General features: G+C 30.8%; 1 protein-coding gene and 1 long non-coding RNA gene across 7 annotated transcripts in view; one reads left to right on the top strand and one right to left on the bottom strand.

Moving 5' to 3' along the window:
* mv (lysosomal-trafficking regulator mauve) overlaps window positions 1–5,788 on the top strand; it is a 132,028-nt gene extending 126,240 nt beyond the window's left edge. For all 4 annotated transcript variants that reach the window (XM_087158776.1, XM_087158775.1, XM_087158773.1 and 1 more), the window contains 3 exons: window positions 1,446–1,599; window positions 3,548–3,619; window positions 5,536–5,788. In XM_087158776.1, coding sequence (XP_087014902.1) covers window positions 1,446–1,599; window positions 3,548–3,619; window positions 5,536–5,656 — 347 coding nt within the window. In that variant the 3' untranslated portion in view covers window positions 5,657–5,788. The remainder of the gene's footprint in view (window positions 1–1,445; window positions 1,600–3,547; window positions 3,620–5,535) is intronic.
* Window positions 5,789–6,443: 655 nt separating this feature from the next.
* On the bottom strand, window positions 6,444–19,492 carry LOC107449941 (uncharacterized). 3 transcript variants are annotated; one of them, XR_015432421.1, is made up of 4 exons: window positions 19,298–19,492; window positions 13,191–13,363; window positions 10,384–10,433; window positions 6,444–6,537 (listed from the first exon to the last, which is right to left on the bottom strand). It is a non-coding gene; the product is annotated as an uncharacterized LOC107449941 (long non-coding RNA). The 3 variants fall into 3 exon arrangements; XR_015432420.1 differs by lacking the exon at window positions 19,298–19,492 and adding an exon at window positions 18,972–19,082; XR_015432419.1 differs by lacking the exon at window positions 19,298–19,492 and adding an exon at window positions 18,647–18,789.
* Window positions 19,493–22,257: the final 2,765 nt, after the last annotated feature.

The following is a 22,257-nucleotide window of genomic DNA, read 5'->3' as shown; positions in this document are numbered from 1 at the left end:
CAGAATCGGTTATACTAGTTTTTTTTTTCAAGTTAGTTCATGACATTTACGAAAATCTATAATGAATTATTAGCTAAAGTGTCGAAAGGTTAAAATTGTATCCCTCTAAACTTTAGTACCAGCTTTCTCTGAACTTCAAGTTGTAGACTTTTCTACATCAGAAAACGAATTTCCTAATGTTATTCAATAGAAAAGTATTGCATAGCAAAGAAATTTCAGTACAATTTTTCCCAGTGGAGGTTTGGAAAGTTTAATAAAAAATACCATGGAATGTTCAAATTTATGTGAGGAAAAAAACAACAAGACATTCTCCCAGATTAACGATGCATTGAATAATGTAAAAATTTAAGGTTTTATTTATTGTTAACTCAGTTGTGATAGTTTCTTTTTAATATATTTCGTGATCTTTGCAAAAATTATATTTAGTGCAAATTGAAAGAAATTTTGAATCACAAAATTTTGTCAATGATAGATTATATAACCCCTGTAGAAGTATTTTTTGAGCTTTCTGTGACATACCTCTCTAATACTAATATCTTTCTCCAAGATATTTAAAAATGGCAAATATATATGTTACTATTTTAAAGTAACTAAAGCATTAACATCAAAAAATAAATAAATAAATCGGATCAATAAAAAAAAAATTAATTGAATGTGTAATCATTTTTTTATTCTAATATTATGGGCGATATTCTCACATTTTGTAGGAAGATAACATACTAATTATTTTCTTTTTCGCATTTTGTAATTCGTCATCACATTAAAAAAATCGTGAAATCTGTAGCAGTAACTACCAATGAAAGCGATTGCCGACAAAATCATGCAAATTGCACTCTTAAAAAAAGGGTTACTGAATGTATATTTTCATTTCGATATTCAATTGTTGTAATAAATAATATTGTATTAAAAATATCAGATTTTAAAAACTATGTGGAATTCAACAGGAATAATGCCATGAAAAAATTGAATGAAATTTCTACAGAAAAGAAAACCAAATTTTTTACTTCATTATTCTTTATTTTTCATTATTCTCAAATGAGAATAAAAAAGTTATAAGCATTTTTTTCCACTCCGATGCACGAGAAAGGTATGTTTTGAATATAATTCTGAAGAAAAGATAAAAATTTTCAAAAGTTTCTACAGAAAAGGAAACCTAAATTTTTTACTTCCCAAAGAAAAAATCTTTCAGTAAGAACTCAGAAGCGTTCTGCGTCAATGTCGCCGTGTCACCACGATTCTGCCACAGTGTATATACCAAACATTTTTAAAAAATAAAATTCTCTTTTTAAAACCCTTGTATATTATCTGATTAACACTAGAATAATACGAGACTTGATAAAGTATATTTTTATGACTAAGTTTAGATTGATAAAGAAGCTATTAGAATATTATTAATTTTTTTTCCTCAACAATGTAAATATTTATTTTTTTGTACTGATATCTAGATGATCAGGGTCATTTGAAAGTATGTACAATAAATGGGGAGAGCATAGGTTGTGTAAATATCCCTGATGTTGTCACTGCAATGTGTTATTCCACAGCACCAGAAGGGATTTCTGTCAATGTCATTGCTACTGGAATGCGATGTGGAAATATATGGTATCTATACACACTTTATTGATTTTAAAGATGATCTTTGATTATTTTAATTTATTTATTGACTTTTTTATTTCTATCTTCATTTAATTTTGTTACCATAAACACCTTGTAGGTTTTTTTTTTTTTTTTTGTATATTGAATTTGGTGTAGCATAGCTGAATCCATTTCTTGTACCATTTAAATTTTTCATATCATATCATATTAAATTTTATTATATATCTTGTAAAAAAAGTAGTTTGCCCTACAATAAAGCATACAGATCTACAATTGATTTTCTTCATGCAGGATAATCAAATGAACCAACAAAATTATCAGAGTAATAAACCATTATTAGAAATCGGTATTATAATATACTAAGAAACAAAAATGCCTGTTCAAAATGTTAAGAAAACATGGAGAAAATTACAGAACAATGAAAAAAGGAGAAAAGAAAAAAATAATGAAAATCCAAAAAAAAGGGGGATAATAAAAATTGGGGGGGATGGAAGAAAAAGATATTATCTTTTCATCAGCTCACACATTTATTTCCACAAAAAAGAGTGCTTTCAAATATTGTATTAATATAGCCAAAACAAAATATATCAATACAATAGTGTGGGGAGCGCTAAAAAAAATTACTAATAATTTTTTAAATAAGATAAAATAGAACACATTAAGTAAAAACAGAAAATAAAATGTTAAAAAAAAATCAGAATAAAACGAAATCTGTAAAGCGAGTAGCGAATTCAAATGAACTCACATGAGCGGGAAAAAATGATTTTAAATATTTTCATAACAAGATTACCAGATTACAAAATATGAAAACAGAAGCGCAAATTCAGGTAAAAGCATAAATAGAGGGCTTTCGTTTTAAAGTGCCTTCGAACTGCAGTACTGAAATGTGTTTGATTTGTTACTTACCGAGGATGGGCCCGAAAATGAATGTGAGCAAGGTGATATTATACTGGATAATTTAAAGAAGTTAACAATTAATAATTTTAGAAAATTAACTTTTATTTAAGAAAAAAATCATTGTTTTTCTTAATTTTCTTCGTTTTTTTTTTCTTTTTGTCCTTTTGGTATTTATTTTACAATATATATATATATATAATGGTAATAATTAGAATACATAATGGAAATAATATAAAATTTACAACAATAGTAATACATCTTATGCAAAATCTTATAATTACTACTCATTAAACTAACAAATTAAACTTTTATATTTCTTGTATTTTATTATAATTCTCTACCTTTTGCACTAGTTTTTTTATAACAGAATTCGTAATGTTCTTACTCAAAATGCTTATAAATGTTTACGAAATGTGAAAGATGCCCTTGTAAGGAGATTGCTGTAATAAAATTTGTAACCTTAGGCACATTTGATACTTGGATACAACAATATTAAAACAGGCAGATTATTGAATTGACAGAAAACTGGTTCTGAAGAAACTCTTTCCGAACTCTCGTGTCGTTGATAGAAAAAAAAATTTCTTTATTTTGTGAATCATCTTTGATTTTTAATTTTATTGTTTGTATACAGCATGCGGAGCGTTTTTAAAAATAGCTTAAAGGTACATATTTTTGATTTACGTTTTTTAAAAGCCCTTAGAGATGCTTTTTTATTCCTGATTTGTAAAAAGTGCTTAATTTTCTATCTCTTAAAGAGATTTTTTCTTCGCCGTATCGTTTGTTGTTCTAAATTACAAAAAATTCATTATTTTCACAATTTTCTCTGCAGTATTTATCAGAAACTATTTATTTTATCAAGATTATGTAAAGTTTTTGAAAGTTTATGTAAAGTACTTAAAAGGTGCTTATTTTTTGTTGAAAAATCTGGCTATGCACCCTGGCATATCTTTTTACAATTTATCATTCATTACTGACTCCAAAGTTACCTTTTTTAAGGTGTTAATATAGTGTGCTGCATGATAAAAGCAATGAATTATACATATTTTCTTCTTTTTAGTCTTTGGAGCTCTTGGGACTTGAAACCTGTAAGAGAAATCATTTGTGACAAGTTTCATTTTCCTATAAAATGGCAAGTATTTTTAAATTTAAGATTGCTTTAGTTTGAAGTAAGTGACATTTTGAAAACTATCGATTACTTAAATAAATAATCCCAAGAAATTGAAACGGTAAAATATTCATCATCATAGTTGGCCAGACAGCCCAATGTGAGCCAGTGCTTTCCTTTGAAGATTTCTCCACATCGACTTCCGATTTTTCTTTGATCTCCAATTATTTTCTGATCACTGCCCATGCGGCCTTCTGGGCACTCCAGAACCCTATCTTACGGAATGCATCTATACAGCTTCATGGCATACTCGTGCATCGAATATCACTAATTTACCAACTTGGCAAAAACAATTCATAACTAACAATACACTTAAAACCAAATTATTATTAGTAATGAATTTTCTTTCTCATAATGATAATATTCTAAAATTTTAAATATAAAAAAAAAATAATAATTATTATATATTTTGGAATGCTTACCTATATGTTGTAAATACTGTACATATCTTTTCTATTTAATTTTTTATTTATTATTATAGAATTTTAATTACTTTCTTTTATTATTTAATACATGGAAATCAAAATTTTAATGGAGAACTAAAAAAAAAATTTAAAAAAAAATTTTTTTTTTTCATTAACCTTTTTTTTTCCTTTATTAATTTACTTTTCAAAATTCCTTTATTGTCACTTTCTATATGACATATAAAAAATAAAAAGTCTTGTTTAAACTATAATTAATATTTCTGTATATTTGTAAACAAATTAATATTTCTGTATATTTGTAAACAAAATTTTAACCTCGTTTCTTTCGAAACTTTAAATAATTGATTGAGGTTGGCTGGAAGTAGTGGCCAGACGTGGATTATACGGGTAAGGGTTTTACTAACCTAGGTACATATCCGCGTCTGGAAGGAAAGAAAGTACTTGCAAGAAAATCAGATTCCACTGAGTCAGCCCATCGCAACCATAGCCTTCCCTGCTTTCTTGTTCTAGTGGGTCCACGGTGAAATATTACCTATCTGAACACTTCATTTGCTTCAAAAATATATAAATAGGAAATAACAGTCAACATGTTTCAAGCGCTCAAAAATAGGCGCTCCTTTTCAAGATTTATATTTCCTATTCATATATTTTTAAGGCAAATGCAGTTTTTAATTTGGTATTGTCAATTATTTACTTTAAATTATCTGAGAAAATAAGTTTTTTTCCCTATTGCGATTGAGGATTTTGCTGTATGACAAGTTTTCCTTTTTTTTTTTAAGTTACTCTATTAATCAACATTCAAAACAGACCCCGTAACAGTCATAAAAGTGGGAAAAGAAAAGAATAAAATGTATGAAAATAACTATCAACTTACATCATGAAAAATAAATAAAAAAGCGCGTAACAAAAAAGAAAAAAATGTTTAAATTTACAGACATATTTTTAATTAAAAAAAATTTCCTACATGTCTGCATTCACAGTCCAACAAACTGCTAGAAGTTTTGAAAAAAAATTGTATTCGAGCTAGAGTGGATGAATAAAAAGTATTTTATAAACGATTTAAAATTTGAACACGATATAGGGAGAGTGTGAACTAATAGTAGAAGTTGGGGGGGGGAAAGGCGCATTGTATCAGACAACTATAAAAGTATAAATTTGGTGACGTGGACCACTCATGCTACCAAGTAATGTTCTTCATTGAATTTATGTGACACAGCGAATATAAAATAATTAAATATTTAAATGTGCGCAATAAACTATTTTTTTTTTTGTTCAAATAGAGCTATAAATTAGAAATTATCACTGATGTTATCTTTTAAGTATGTGAAAAAGTAAATCTCTTATAGTAAAATTTAAAACACTGACTAAGCTCTTAATGCTAATTACAAAAATGGTGCAAAATGTATTATAGTTTTTTACTGTTCAAAAAGTTACTCATTGTTTCTTTCTTTACAGCCTAGTTTTTTCATCAGACAATCAACACTTATTTGCCTCTAATGAGAACGGTACAGTTGCAGTTTGGGAAAAACCCTCCAAAGGACTCTCGAATGTTCCTCGACTACTCATTTTTACTTGAAAATTTGCTTTCATTGCTAGTGTAGAACAATTATCGTTTTTATGCCAACTCATTTAATTTTAACCTATACATATATTTGAAATGTTTTAAAAAGATTCAAAGTTCATTAATAAATACATTTTATTCTTTCAAGTATTGCAAATATTTCTTTTTCTTTTTTTAAAAAAAACTTAGTGAATAGTACCTGTAAACAAATCAAAATATTTTGAATTCTAAATGGTGTGCGAATCTTCTCAGCCAAAAAACAAAGTTAAAACTCTAAACTTGGACCCTAAATTCAGATATACAGCAGACATTGATAACCTTCGAAAGAAAGATCCTCAGAGCCATCTTTGGCGCAATTCAAGAAAGGGGATGCTGGCGAAACTGATATAACATCGAGCTCTACCGACTCTGTCAGCAGCCCCAAATTACAGAAATAAGCCGCAGTTATTGGCTAGATGGTGAAAATAGCGCCAAGAGAATCGTCACCTTTAAGAACCCCAAGGGGTCACGTTCCAGAGATAGACTCCCTACTAGATGGCTCAGCAATATCGAAAATGATCTGAAAATCCTAAAGATTAGAACTTGTAAGGGAGTTGCCATGGATAGGAGGTGCTGGCAATTGTCAGCTGTTGAGACAGCCAAGGCTTGCAAGGGGCTGTTGCGCTGACAAAAAAGAAGATGAGAAATGGTGTGTAATTTACTATAGAGACTGATATCATATTGATTTGTTCAATTTTTAGTTAAAAAAATTTTTGTCATAACCAATCATCCAAAAGCTTGTTAACAAATTTAAATCCAAGTATACATTTCATCATAATACAATTTATTTTGATTAATTTTACATAACATTTGGCTTCAATAATTTATACATAAACAGCATCAACATCCCTTCTCACCTGAAAGAAAATAAAAATCTATGTTTCAGAAATTCCAATTTTTAAATTTTCTTAATGAAAAAAAAAATCTTAAAATACTGCTTAAGAGCGTGGTATGAACAAAGAATATATATGTCTGACACACATGGTGTAAAAAGAGTTAGGGAATGGTGAAATATCTCAAAAAATATGCCTCAGTACAAAAAAAATTAAATTAATCACATTCAATATCTTTTAAATGCTATCTGATGATACCAAACTTGATCTTTTACCCCCAAACCTTTGAGGGAGGGGTGGAGCAACTATCTCCAACAAAAAAAATTGGGGGTTCATATTAAAGAATTCGAAGCTGCCCCGCCAAACCCTCAAAGGTTGGGGTGAAAGTTCTAGTTTGGTATCATTCAGTAGTTTTTAATTCATTTTTTGAAATATTAGACTTTTCAAACTTTTTGTATACCCTGTGTATTGTCACATTATATAATCTTTGGTGTGAATCTGTCTTCAAATACATTGGAGAGGAGAGTTTTAAAAATTAAAGCAGTAATCCCTTACTTAAATACAGTTTGTCTAAAGTAAGAACTACACTAGACATTTGTCTGGACAGGTGGTGGGAACTATAGTAACGAGTTATAACTATTTCAAGTAGGGGTGTGGGATCATTGTTTAGGACCGGCGAAACTCTTTTTCTTCGGTCTACTGCTTTAGCCCTAGAATGAAGAGAACCGGGTGCGTAGCATTTTTATAAAGGACTGAAAGGCGCTTATTTTCGTTTTTTAAAAGCTCTTAATAGTGCTTTTTTTCATTTGATGTTTTTAAAAAGTGCTTAATTTTCCCTTTTCGAAAATGAAATTTTTTTTTACTTTATCATGTCGATTTTCGCCACATATTATGCAAAAGCGTGCTTCTCACATTGTTCTATTCAGCGTTATTTACAAATCATTCAACTACAATCTATTTCGGCATACCGTTGGTCCATAGCGTATAAAAACGCCAATCATTTTACATGTTTGATGAAATAATTGTGAGTCCGTATGTGCATATGAGCTGGGTTCGGTGAGATTAATGCACTCTCATGTGCAACTCTGCTGCATTTTGCAAGACATTCTCAATTTCAGGCTGCACTTTCCACCCTCTGATATCGAACCGAAAAATCTCTCGATCATTTTATAATGGTTAATATAATCAAGAAAAGAGTTCTTTGTCAGAAACTAGTTATTTTATCATGATCATGTAAAAGTCTTTTAAAATTATTTTGTTAATGCATATAGTGCTTTAAAATATTATTTGAGTGCTTAGAAAGTACTTAAAAGGTTGTTAACAGATTTGGCTACGCACCCTGGAGAAGCTACCCTCCCTGAAATGTACTATTCTTGTTTCCATAGCAGCAGAAGACTTCAGACTTTGAGGCACCAGGGAGTTCTTACCGTAGACAAACTATAGAAGTTCCACGCCACCAAAACTCACCATTTCCTACTTTGTTTATTACAATAGATACAGATTCTATGTTCGATTTCATTTCGTTAAGCTTGATTTTAGGATAACAACCGACTATAAATTGAATTTAATACCAATTTGAGACAGACAAGGCATCATCCACTTTGCACAGAGTAAGTGTTGCGGGTTTTCTAAGTGTCGTTTAATGATATTCAGTGTAATTGAAAGATTTTTTGTGTAAGATCGATAGACTATCATTTAGTGCGTCAATCAAATAGTTATTAACTATATTATTGAACATTTTGGAATAAAATTAGCTTTTGATTTTGTTCTACAAATTTCCTGAATGTTTATTAAAGTCAAATGAGTTGTCCACTTTAATGCGTTAGCAAAACGCTAATAAAAGCGCTACCCGTTACTACAGAGCCCCACGCATGTATTATTATTATTATAACCATCGTTGAACAGCCGACCCAATTTTGGATTTACGACTATTAATGTTCAACTCCGTAGACTTGCAATTTTGAAACCAATTTAAAAGACAAGGAAACTCCTGGATCAGTACCCTCAGAGGTATTGATTTGTTATGGGAACATGGAGAACTTTGTGACTCGACTGATTTAACGTGCATCGGTCACCATTTACTACACGGGGAGTCTTCGGCCGGCAGGGATCAAACCCACGACCTCTTGGAATGGGCCCAAATGCCCTACCAACTAGTGATGTAACGAATAGTGATAGGGCCGAATATTCGGCCAAATTTTATGCCGAATACCGAATATTCGGTGGCCGAATACTTACTTTTTAAAAATTTCTCTTTTGATTGTAATTAAAGTAATTTTTAAATTAAAAATGAAATAAATATTAACAAAATTGCTTTTTTAATCTTTGAATATTTAAAAAAATTTTAACAACTTGATTTATTTTTTGTAATAATTTAAATATCTTGATGCCAATAACAAGGCAATATGGCTTTTATAAATCTAAATAATTAATAAAAGCATATTTTAGTTATAGTTATACTTGTAATTTATATGCTATTTTATTTAAGATAAGAACTCATTACTTACTACTGTTAAATGTATTCTTAACTTTCTTTTTTGTCAAAAAAGTTATTAAAACTCAGAAAATTAAGAACTTTTTAAAAAGTTTCACTTTTGAAATTTTAATTTTGTAATTAAATAGTTTTCAAATTTTAAATTAAAAATGAAATAAATATTAACAAATTTTCTTTTTTAAACTTTCTATATTTTAAAAAAAAATTAACAACTTGATGTATTTTTTGTAATATTTTAAATATCTTGATGCCAACAATAAGGCTTTCACAAATCTAAATAATTAATAATAGCATATACTTCATTATTCGGCCGAATAACTTCAGTATTCGGCAAAAGAGCCGAATACCGAATAGTGGAGAATATTCGTTACATCTCTACTACCAACCAGGCTGTCCCGGCCTATACACATGTATTTTGGAAAATAATAATCTCATTTTAAAAGCAGTGTTTGATTTTTGTTCAATATCCATAACTCAAGTGTCGGGATAGCCTGGTTAGTTGGGCACTGGGCCTGAGAAAATTTTCAAATACTTAAGTTAAAAATTTTTAAAAAACAATAGTCTTTTTTAATTTTTTTTTCTCACGAACTATTCGGACAGTTTCGTACAAATTTTGCCTCTTAAGTTACTTAGTAAAAATTTGCATACATTACAATTCAAAAGTATTCTAACTATCATTAAATAAAAAAATAATCCATAAAAATTATCTTCCAGGTTGAAATATCTTTGGATAAATGAATTGTATAACTGAGTGCCAATATTTTTCGTTTCGAATAAAAAATTCGAAAGATTCGCAAAAAGTAAAATTAACTTTAAAGACCTAAGTCCACTAACCAAAGTTAACTTTTAACCAAAGGACCTAAGTTAACTTTTAACCAAACTCTCCCGACCGTACTTTTCACACCTCGGCTATCACCCTTTTTTATGGTTAAAAATCCAAATAAGTCGAAAAAAGGTATTTTATTTAAATAAAATACGTTATTTGAAGACCAAAAGGGAAGAACCTTTTACGTCCATTTTCCACAAAAATGATGGTTAGATTCCCATCTGTTGCATTTTGAAAATTATTAAGTTTTGACAAATAAATAACGTGAAAAAATCGGTTCTCCCCGAGAGTTGTGTCACAGTGAAGATGGGCTGTTCTGTGGAAAACCTTTTGAGCGCAAAGTTGCTTTTTTTCTCCGAAACTGCTTTTAGGGACGTTCTTTGGTCTTCAACTCTTCATTTGTGTTAGATTCCGTAACTTAATTAGTTGTCAGCATTAAAAATGAGTACTCATATTCTGGACCATTAATATTGGTACATAAAAATTATTCAAGTTGAATTGTTAAAACCCTTGTTTGGAGAGATTTAATTTAAAGAAGAAAAAAACTTACTTTTAAAAAGTATTTCATAAGAAACATACTTTTGGAAATCTTTTCAGTCACTAAAAATAAAGAAAAAATTCATACATTAAATCTATAATACTCTAAATGAAGAACTTACAAATGGATCCTAAAATTTTGAAAACAAACAGAACTTCTAAATAAAAATTTGTGACGTTGAATTCGAATACCAAAGCTATTTCGTACTGCAACTGAAGAAGAGAAAGAATATTTTTGCTTCTGCATTAGAGAAATTTTGCTTAAAGTTTGTCTTACGTTAAACATAGCGACACTGCTATTAGTAGGTAAATTTATGCGCATGCTCTGAAGCTCAAATAACGTTCAGAGTTATAGGGAACTGTAGGATCGAAAATTAAATGGCGTGACATATTTTTGAATAATTTGATTCCTATGCGCATTAATGTCAGTTATCATAATTGTCTAGAATTCCAAGTAAATAATTGTCTTCTTTTTTTATATTTATTTTTAATTAAATACTTTCGTTTTTAAAATGCCTTTCTTCTTAATTTAGAATATTTTATTTATGAATTGTATGACTTAATATATCACTTACTTTAATTCGTTCACTCCCTAACGTCAATGAAAATTATATAAAAATTGCTGTCTTCTTTTAAAATTAAATTTCATTATATTTAAAATATGATAATAATGCATCAAAAATAGAACTTCCTCCTTTTCGAAACAATAAAAGGGCAAAATTCATATAAAATGCAACTGAGGGGATATATATTACGGCAATGCCAACCTTCATCTCTACAAAGGTTCCCTAAGATAGAATCAAGTTAACATGTGTTATATACTAGTAAATTGGTATTTAATATTTATAGTGGTAGTTACGCCACACGACAACTGTGTTTTCAAATCTAGACTAGATAATGACTATAGAAAGAAATAACGAAGCAATTAATGGTACCTGAAGGACTCAAAGTGTCGACCAATCATTTTGCCAAATCATTAAGAAGAATGATTTTAGGTCAGGGGTGGCGAACCTTTATATACCAACGTGGAATTTTTTTCTAAAAAATTATTTAATGAGGTCATAGACGTGCCATCAAATAATTTTTACTTCGTGATTATTGGGAATATAATAATACCATATACTATCAACTCAAAACTCTTTATTTACATTGAGAAAAAAAACATTTTGACATGTCTTAAAGTAACATCAGTGTGACTTCTGTTGCTGCAGATTCGATGACAAATAACTTATATTAGGTTGTAAGATGTTAGTTTAAGCAGGACTGTTTATTTATTTATTATTTTTTTTGCTAGTTATTTATTGTTAGCTTGCTTTTTATGGTTATTATTGTTTTATTTAGCATTAATTGTTGATGTTTTTATTAATGTTTATTATTTTGTTTGTTTTGTGAATTTTAATTTAATTGTTAAATATGCTTCATAGTGCAATAACATTTGTGTAATGACAATTCATAGTATAGTGTAATAACAATTGGGTATAATATGAAAAAAGCACAACTACTTCCACTTACTAGGAATAACATTTACCTTTTAGTTTAATTAATAAACTGAGTTTTAAATATATTAACTAAATTCATAAACTTCGGTAAAACAACACTATAAATTATTTCCAAAGGAACTAGACTAATACAATTCCAACCTGGCGAGTAGCGACTTATAAACAAGACACTTCGTTTGATGCTTTTACTTGTTGCTAGAAATCAGGTTCGCAGAAAATGCTGTTTACTAGTTAAATTTAGTAGGAATAACACGATCTGTGACGTAGGCTATAGTATACCCAATTGTGATCGATGGCGTGCCCAAAATATTGTGTCTCGTGCCATAAATGGCACGCGTGCCATTGGTTCGCCATCCCTGGTTTAGGTTGTTTACTGTATCAAAGCATTTAATAAGTGCTTTATATAAGTAAAATTAGCTTTATGACTTCTTTGAAACCTTGTAGTGTATCTACCACTACATAAATATAAGTCCAATTCACTATTATATAAGACATGCTAACTCGATTCAATATTCAGATACCTTTTCATAGATGAAGGTTGACATTGTCGATATCTATTCCTCTCCCCACACTGGTGACCCCGATTTGACACGCTAACTTCAATGGATGGTTCACATTGAACAGTTGACTTGCAATTTGTGACTGCGTTGTCGTCTTCCTCGTGCTGTCGCTTCTCAGTCTCATTTACAAACCTCAATGGAATCCTGCTTACACTCGTCTGCTAATTGCAACAGAGACCACACACGCGACTGTGAACTTAATACATCTCTCACGATCGGCACTCGAAAAGTACGGTGACCTTAATACAGTATACTTAATACGTTCGTGTATAAATGGTTTAAATTAGACGATATATGATATAAATTCGACGATTGATTACATTAGACGATATATTATATAAATATAGAATATTCATTATATCAGGAATTATATTGGTATAGTATAATAATTAAACCAAATTATTAGACGCACTGTGGTCTTTTAATAATTACATATTTTGCACGAGTTTGTATGCATTACTTTTATATTTAAACATACATGTAATGGGTTTCAGGAGATTTTTTTATATACTTCCTATTTATATTCATTTTTAACGTATTGCATTACAATGTTAACCATTTGATACACGAACGTAAACAAGTGCAAACAGGTTTCAGCCGCGTAAAAACAATAAAGCTGTATAGTTATCACCTGATAATTAAGGTTTTACATAAAATCTTATAGTGCGTCTAATAATTTAGCCAGGGACTGATATATATATATTAGATTGCGCGAACTTCTAATATGATTAGGAATGTAAACAAAATGCATGTAGTCTTACCCGCAACATCTGCTAGTGAGTGAGCAACAAATAAGGTTTCGGACAGAAAAATCGACGTCATCATCGCAGTAGTGACAGGCGGATATATTACTGTTTGGGCCAGCCTCAATATAACCAGGCGATGATGTGAGGAGAAAAATGAGCCATGATATCAATATTGCTGCGCTACAAAGCTGTAAATTAAATTTATACATTAGGACAAATTTATTATTATATTAATGCAATATTAGAAAGCACTATTTTTGCGGATATAATCATGTGAGCTGATGACGTGATTATATCCTTTCGATTTTTTTCCTTTTTTTAAATTATTATATGTCCCACAGTGAACTGATCGTTAAGATACGGTTCCCAGCAGATCACCGAAGTCAAGCATCACTGGCTGCCGTCAGTGTGCGAGCGTGTCACCAGGATCAGTCTGTGTAGGAACCGAGGATGTGCGGTATTGGTCCTATTTAAACTGTTCTACCGAAGCGGGGGTGCCACCCTCCTCTACAGAAGATCAAAATTGTGATTACATGTCTGCAGATAATCCTCAGTGATGCTTTCCAGACTATCGCCAACAGTCCCTTGAGCTGATCTAGTGCGACGCAATTAAATTACAGCAACAACATCTTCATTTATGTCGTTAAAAAATCGTATAATTTTCTTCTTCTTTTATTAAACATAAACGTCGAAAGAAAGCTATCATTATATTTCAATATTAAGCTAAATTACATTTAAATTTTACCCTAATAAAAAGTTCACATATGATAGCGTTGTATTTTTTTATTCATTTATTTACTTTTTTTTTTTATAGTTAAGAAATGTAATTTCTAAACACCAAAGTTTGGTACACTAAAACTTTCATAAGCAATCACGCGAATATTTCAATACACCTCTCTTCACTAAAAGAAACAGCCAGCATTTAAATAACTACGTAAGTGGCGACTAAGAACAGAACTTCCTCGTTTGTTTATGAATGGAGAGATGAATTCAATATCAAGGTTGCGTTAAGAATTGAAAAAGGTTGTGTGCTTTTAAATTCACGTTTTAATCATTTCAGAAACACGAGAAGAGGAGGAAGCAATTTAAATTTAATATTTATTGTTTTGTTCATCTAACTTCGAATATAATATTTTTGGAAACAATTTGTACCCCTAATGATTGTTTTTATTCTCAAAATGTTTAAATCCTATACACGATGGGAAAATAAACTAAACATTTATGAATTAAGTTATTCTATTTCTATACAGAATTTCATAATAATTTCGATAATTCTCATCGGCTGATTTATGGGAGTGCATTCAGGGCACGTGCCCAGGGCCTGATTATCGCCTAGGCACAGGCCTAGGGCCCACTCTTTCTGGGGGGGGGGGTCTCAAAAATTAGTAAAAAAATCCACAATATTACTATTTTCTTTTTTAAATTTTTCTCAAAAAATGCATTTTTTTTAATTTTAAATTTTCTTTATACTGTGCTAAACCAAACTCGTGTAAACTTTGCACTAATCAAATTCGAAGGTACAGCTGAATTTTAATTGGTGCAATTTTTACACCAACGGCTTAAGTAAATTCAACGGGAACACACGTTCGCAAAGTTTCTTGTTAATGATTAGTGTCAACAAGAACTAAAAGATAATTCTTAACAAATACGTTAAGTTGTAGATGGAAGGGTACAATCTTTAAAATAATTCAGCTAATCAGTGACTTTTAACAAAAATCACCGATTTCAATTGCTTGTGGTCACCAAACTATTTTTATTTTCAAACAACATTGTTTTGTTGTTTTATATATTGCTTTAATATTTAGATGTGTAAACTTTATCTTAGAAAAATGATCTTCAATTATCTGCTTTCAAAATTTTTTACTGTGTTGCTTTTGAATCATGCAGTTCAATAGATTACTCAGTCTACCCGGAAAATTTTGGGTCTTGGGCCTGAATTTGTCTTGATCTGTCCCTACCCAGGGCCCCATACAAGTTGGTGGCCCTTTCAAATTACATTTTTAAAAAATTACTAAGTTACAAACATGACAAATTACCAAATTATGAATAATTGTTTTTTTTTCCTTCTTCTCAGTTTATTTAATTAAATTTTGAATTTCTATATGATGTATTTTTAACTAAGCTTCAGGTTGTTTACAATTTTCTGCTGTCGAAAAAAATTATCTTTGGATATTGTGGTTAAATACCATGCATCTTAACACTGAAACTTGTCAACTTTTCTTAGAGGGCCCCCCGAAACCTGTAAATCGGGGCCCTGTGCGAGTTATGCGTGACCTACATCCGTGGAGTACATTTAAACCAAAGCAGACACTTCCAAACACTTACTAACTTCCGTTTTCCTCTATGTTCATTTAGATTTTAATTTATTATTTACTAAATAATTCCAATAACCAAAGTAAATAAAGACATCGGAATATAGAAAAAAACTTAAACATCTCTTAAAAATATTAAAAAAATTAAGACCATGATGTTATGCAAAAAAATAGCTCACGAAATATCAAATGTGTAAAATGTTGAAAAACAGTTATAGAAAATGATAAAATTGGTGAATTGCTAGGCTTAAGGATACTGTAGCGTAACTACCACTACGAATATTAAACATTAATTCACTAATATATAAAACATGCTAACTCAATTCTATCTTGAGGTACCTTTTGATAGATAAAGGTTGGCACAGCAGATAATTCCTTTTCCTCCATTGGTGACCCGGACGTGATATGAACACGCCTACTTCGATGGATGGTACACATTTTTTAAAAAAAATGATTGGCTATTTGTGACTGCGTCATTGTCCTATTCGCGCTGTTGCTTTTGAGCCTCATTTACACATTACGGGATCCTGCGCACACTCGACTGCTAATAGCAGCACAGGAGGGACCACACCCACAATCGTGAACTTATACAGCTCTCACTACAAATACTCAAAGATTCGGTGAACTTGATACGACTCTCACCACAAGTGCTCAAAATCCGGTGAACTTAACACAGCTCTCCCGGTCTTTCTCAGATAGGGTAGTTAGTGGTATCCGTTCATCGAATTCTTTCCCTGACAAAATTCTGGCGGGGCGTACTGTAGCGCAACTACCACTATAAAAATTAAACATTTAATTCACTAGTATATAAGACATGCTAACTCGATTTAATCTTGAGGTACCTTTTGATAGATGAATACCCTAAGGCAAAACATTTTTCTGGTGAAAAAACTGTGAATAAGCCTCCGAATTTTTGTTAAAAAATTCCTAAAATTGTGCGAATTAATACCTTTTTCTAAGTTAATATCAAATCAAGTTTTGATATTCAGTACTTGATCTAGAATTCCGGGAACTGTAGGTACAGAATTGTTAGGAAACGAAACTTAAAAGCAAATTTTTACACAATTATTTATAAAATGTTTCAAAATCATTTATAACAAAAATAAATTATGATACATTAGTAAATTTGAGTCTGTGCTTATTTCAATTTTTGTCGACACGCTTTTAAAATAATTCTTAAGGAAATACACGCAAAAAATAAATTAATTATTTATTTAATATTTAAGAGATTTGAGAATCCTAAGCTTAGGACTTATGACGAATCAAGCACTTTTCTTATAAACTTTAAAGGGTAAACATAAATTTCTAGTAAATATAATTGAGTAAACTTAAATCAAGATCAGATGCATTCATGAATTGTTGCCTTCAATTTTGCAGTAAGCCGTAAGGTGACAATGGTAGATTATTTACGATTCGAGTACGAGAACGTGTGAATTTGTTGCCGTTGCGCACGTGACTGAACATTTCGCAGAAACAGAATTTAACTGTTATAAAAGGCATGTATATTTTAAGTTAATAAAGAAAATTACATACTGCCATTAGCAGTTATACATAAATCTGTCACTTGTATGGCACTATTTCATAATATTTATTTTTCTATACGCTTCTTTTTTGTCGAGCCTAGTTTGAATTCCTATTGATATTCTCTGTGTGGTATTTGATAAATAGACTAATTTAATTAAAGAGTTAGTGTATAGTTTGTGTACGGTAAGAACTCCCCCCGCCACAAAATCTGAGACCGTCTGCTGCTATGGAAACAAGAATAGAGCGTCTCAGGGAGAGTAGCTTCTCTTCACTCTAGGGCTAACACAAAACCCTTTCTCTAGCCGATCTGAGCCAAAACCAGTCCTAAACAATGACCCTACTTGAAATAGTTATATCTCGTTACCATAATAACCGTCACGGGTCCAAACGAATGGCTAGAGGAGTTCTTACTTTAGACAAACTATAGCTTACATTTCGGGCATTTGCCAAAGCGACTATGAGATTGTTGAAATTTACTGATCAAACAGCGATAACCACCTATTTGGGTCTTCCGGTATATGTGCATCCTTAATTAACGATTCTTACTTTATCGTAAGAAGGTGTTTCAACTAAACCAGAAACAATCCTTGAGCTTTACTTTTACAAAAAATTTTTTAGAAACAAAATAGAATAGAACATATTAAGCAATAAATAGCACGTAAAAACAGATAATAAAATGTAAAGAAAAAACAGAACAAAACGAAAACAATAAAGCGAGTACCGAATTCAAATGAAATTACATAAACGGGAAAATTTTCAATAGTGAAAATATTTTCGTAACAAGATTGAGAATCTGTATTTCGTACAAGAAAACAGAAATAAATATTTTGAATCATTCTTGAAATTTTTGAATTTCGGATTTTTATTAATATTTTTTTCCGCGGATTCTTATAAATTTTTTTATTTTTAATTATTTTATTTTCTTCTCTTTTTTTCATTATTCTGTAATTTTTTCCATGTTTTCTCTACATTTTGAACTTATTTTAAGAGTTCTATATACTTGCAGATTATGAGCAGAAAATAAAACTTATTTTTTTTCTTCTTAATTTTCTTCGTTTTTCTTTTTTTCCCTTTTTGTATTTATTGTGCTATATATATATGTGTGTGTATTGTAGAAGGTCAGTTCTACAATACAGTAAATCTGTTGCATCTCCCTGTCACACCAGGAAATTAATAGAATAACCACAGATTATCCAGATTATCTATACTTAATAAGAAAAATATTAAAAAAATAAATAATTGAAGGTTATAAAGTACTTTTAATGCTATATTTTGTACTTATAATATAAAAATGTAAATATAATTGTAAAATAAAATGTTAATTGAAAAATACAATATATTTATAGACATATTATGCGCCATTTTCTTGTGTAATGAACTAATTAGTATATCATACGTAATTAAATAAAGGCATGTTCATTCAGTGAACAAAGAAAAATGTTGCATTACGTCACGTGTAAATACCTTGTTATAACATAGTATCTTCCATTAAAAAAAGACGAATTAAATTGTAAAATACACGAAAATTGTTCTTTTTCTTATTCTTTTTAATTTGAATATTTAGGAATAAACACTATCTTCAAAAATAAATATTACAGTTGTAGAGAAGAAAAAAAAAGAAAAAGGAATACTTGCTTTAAATCCTAGTGACATGATTACTGTCGAAAATGTGAAAATGGTATTCGATGGATTATCGTCAATCAATATCATACGTAATTACATAAAGCCGTGTTCGTCCATTGAACAAAGATATATGTTGTATTACGTCACGGTGACAATATCTTGCTCTAACATGTAGGAATAAATTATCTTCCATTAAAAAAAAAAAAAAAAAACGAAATAATTTGTAAAATACACGAAAACTGTTCTTTTTCTTTCTTTTTAATTTGAATATTTAAGAATAAACACCATTTTCAAAAATAAATATTACAGTTGCAGAAAAAAAAAGAGAATTACTTACTTTAAATCCTAGTGACATGATTACTGTCGAAAATGTGAAAATGGTATTCGATGGATTATCGTCAATCAATATCATACGTAATTACATAAAGCCGTGTTCGTCCATTGAACAAAGATATATGTTGTATTACGTCACGGTGACAATATCTTGCTCTAACATGTAGGAATAAATTATCTTCCATTAAAAAAAAAAAAAAAAAAACGAAATAATTTGTAAAATACACGAAAACTGTTCTTTTTCTTTCTTTTTAATTTGAATATTTAAGAATAAACACCATTTTCAAAAATAAATATTACAGTTGCAGAAAAAAAAAGAGAATTACTTACTTTAAATCCTAGTGACATGATTACTGTCGAAAATGTGAAAATGGTATTCGATGGATTATCGACAATCAACTAATGATTATCGTAGATCAACTAATTCTTGAAATAAAAAGAATACCTAATTTCTTTATTACTCATTCTCAATCTTTCCTTACCGATTCAATCAAACATCTGGGCCAGTCTTCCAACTATCTTCTTAAAAACTGGTTTTAGTTTCGCCTTCTAGCGCTAAGTCAGAACCTTATTATTATTAATTTTTTCTTCTTCTTTTTTTGTTTTAATGGAAAAGAATTTTTCCTGTTGTTTTTTCAGTGCGAACTTGAGAGAGTGTAATCGTATTTCCGCTTAGGGGTTTTATCATTTGTATTACATAGGGAATAACATAACAAGAAACGGGTCAATTTTCAGCGTGACATAAGTTTTGATCATAAATTTTGTATCAGTTTCTGTTTTTAAAACAAAAATGCATTCTGATTTAATCTGTCTTTTACATTTAAGAGGGAATTAAAACGAACCACATTAGTTTAAAAAATACACGATATAGTATGATTCAACTAGCTCCCATTTAAGGTCACCAAAATTTCTCACAGTGCAGTCATGAAAGGCCCTAGGGACTTAGACTGAGGGAGTGTTTGGAATCTCTGAACGGGAAGCGGGCACCCCATCTAGTGTAGGGTCCTTAGGCAACTATGCTATGGCATCAGGGCCCTAGGGGGAGGTAGGCCTCTCTCAAGGACAGCTGATTTTTTTTTTTTTTTTTTCATTTCAATAATTTTTATATCCGTTCTTCGTATAGGGTAAAGAAAATAAATGATCAATAAATCGATATTCAGCATGCCCATTACCGTATAACATGCACCAACACAATGCTAAATTAATTCCTATTTTTTTCTATAACTATTTGTTGCCCTTTCCGGTAGTTTTATGCTCTCAAGTCATGCTTATGCTATCTAAATTTCATCCTATCAAAATAAAGATAATTTATATTACGCAGTATCAATGGGCATAAAGCCATCGCTCGAGGTCAACTCCTGATAGTCAAAAATCAAGAGAATGTCGACTTTCACCGCTGAATGTCAACAATCACATAATCGCTTTGGTGAAAGTCCGAAATATTTGTTATATCCGATTTGATATTAATTTATACATTATTAAATGTATTCGATATTTTAATATCTGCGGAGAATACTTAGGAGAAACATCAGTGCTCGAAGAACTGGACAAATGTATACCGGGCGGGCAGTGGCACTGAACTTTAAAAAAACATTGATGTAGGGCATACCGGGCAAATTTATACCAAGTAGTGACATTTAACACCTAGTATATTTACCAAAGCGGCTATGTGATTGTCAACAACCACCAATTTCTGTCATTCTAAGTAACACACACGCACGTACACACGGTCTTTTTGACGGAACTAACCCGCATTTCCGTTACATAGAGATAGACCACGAAAACCTCCCATGGTTAGCTTGCCGGCAAGAAGATTCTAACCCATTATTCGTCGGATATTTTACGTCAGCACTGTGATCGTAAGCGAAAATGAAACAAATAAGCCAAATTATGGATTTCGTTAAAATGAGAACTACAAGAACTATATTATAAACGTTGTAAATGCTTACCAAGGAAACATTCCTTTATCAACGAATTTAGTTATTTTATTTTGATTTGAAAAGCGTGATGGGAAATATTAATAAAATTATTCATAAATGCAGGTGTTTTCAAAAACTAAATTTTATGAGAATTTTTTTAAAAACATTATTTTATATTTTTTTAAGCTTTTTACTCATTCGCCTTTTTTTTAAAAAAATTATTTCATTAACACAAACGAAATATTAAAGTAATAGATTATTAGTTTTATTTAGATCTAAATGTAGAATGATTTTTTAAAAATCATTACTGGAAGGTAAGAAAGAAAAAAAAAAAAAAAACTCTAGGAGCCATTTTCATCCTTGGGAACCACGGTTCTAAGGCATTCAAAGAACTAGTAACGTTCATTAATTGAAGATGTTGTTAATTTACGTCGCACTAGAGCTGCACAATGGGCTATTGGCGACGGTCTGGGAAACATCCCGGAGGATGATCCGAAGACATGCCATCACAATTTTGATCCTCTGCGAAGGGGATGGCACCCCCGCTTCGGTAGCCCGACGACCTGCGCGCGAAGTCGAGCACTTTACGGTAGCACAGTTTAACGAGGACCAATACCGCACACACTCGGTCCCTACGCAGACTGATCCAAGTGATCACCCACCCGCACACTGGCCGTAGCCAGTGATGCTTGACTTCGGTGATCTGCTGGGAACCGTGTCTTAACGATCAGTCCACTGCGGGACTCATTCATTGAAGAAATTGATTTCCCTTTTAGTGTAATATGTTTTTCTTTTCTATTTTAAATTGTCCCGCAGTGGACTGATCGTTAAGACACGGTTCCCAGCAGATCACCGAAGTCAAGCATCACTGGCTACGGCCAGTGTGCGGGTGGGTGATCACTTGGATCAGTCTGCGTAGGGACCGAGTGTGTGCGGTATTGGTCCTCGTTAAACTGTGCTACCGTAAAGTGCTCGACTTCGCGCGCAGGTCGTCGGGCTACCGAAGCGGGGGTGCCATCCCCTTCGCAGAGGATCAAAATTGTGATGGCATGTCTTCGGATCATCCTCCGGGATGTTTCCCAGACCGTCGCCAATAGCCCATTGTGCAGCTCTAGTGCGACGTAAATGAACAAATCAATCAATCAATCTATTTTAAATTAATTTTTATATTTTATTGAAAGCGAAAACACAACAAATAATGAAATTCTTAATTAGAAATAATTAAATTGTTATTTTTAATGCCTCTTAATTTTAAATTAATAGTTCTCTTAAATTTTAGGCTTTCTTCTTTCTTTCTTCAAAAATTACTTTTAAGTGTGCAGTTTAAACAAATTAAAATTTGCGATACGCTTATAAATTTAATAAGAACTT

The sequence above is a fragment of the Parasteatoda tepidariorum genome, chromosome 3, assembly GCF_982258835.1.
Source record: "Parasteatoda tepidariorum strain Cologne lab strain chromosome 3, Ptep-v5.0, whole genome shotgun sequence".
Lineage (NCBI taxonomy): Eukaryota > Metazoa > Arthropoda > Arachnida > Araneae > Theridiidae > Parasteatoda > Parasteatoda tepidariorum.
This window is presented reverse-complemented; position numbering and strand designations above follow the sequence as displayed.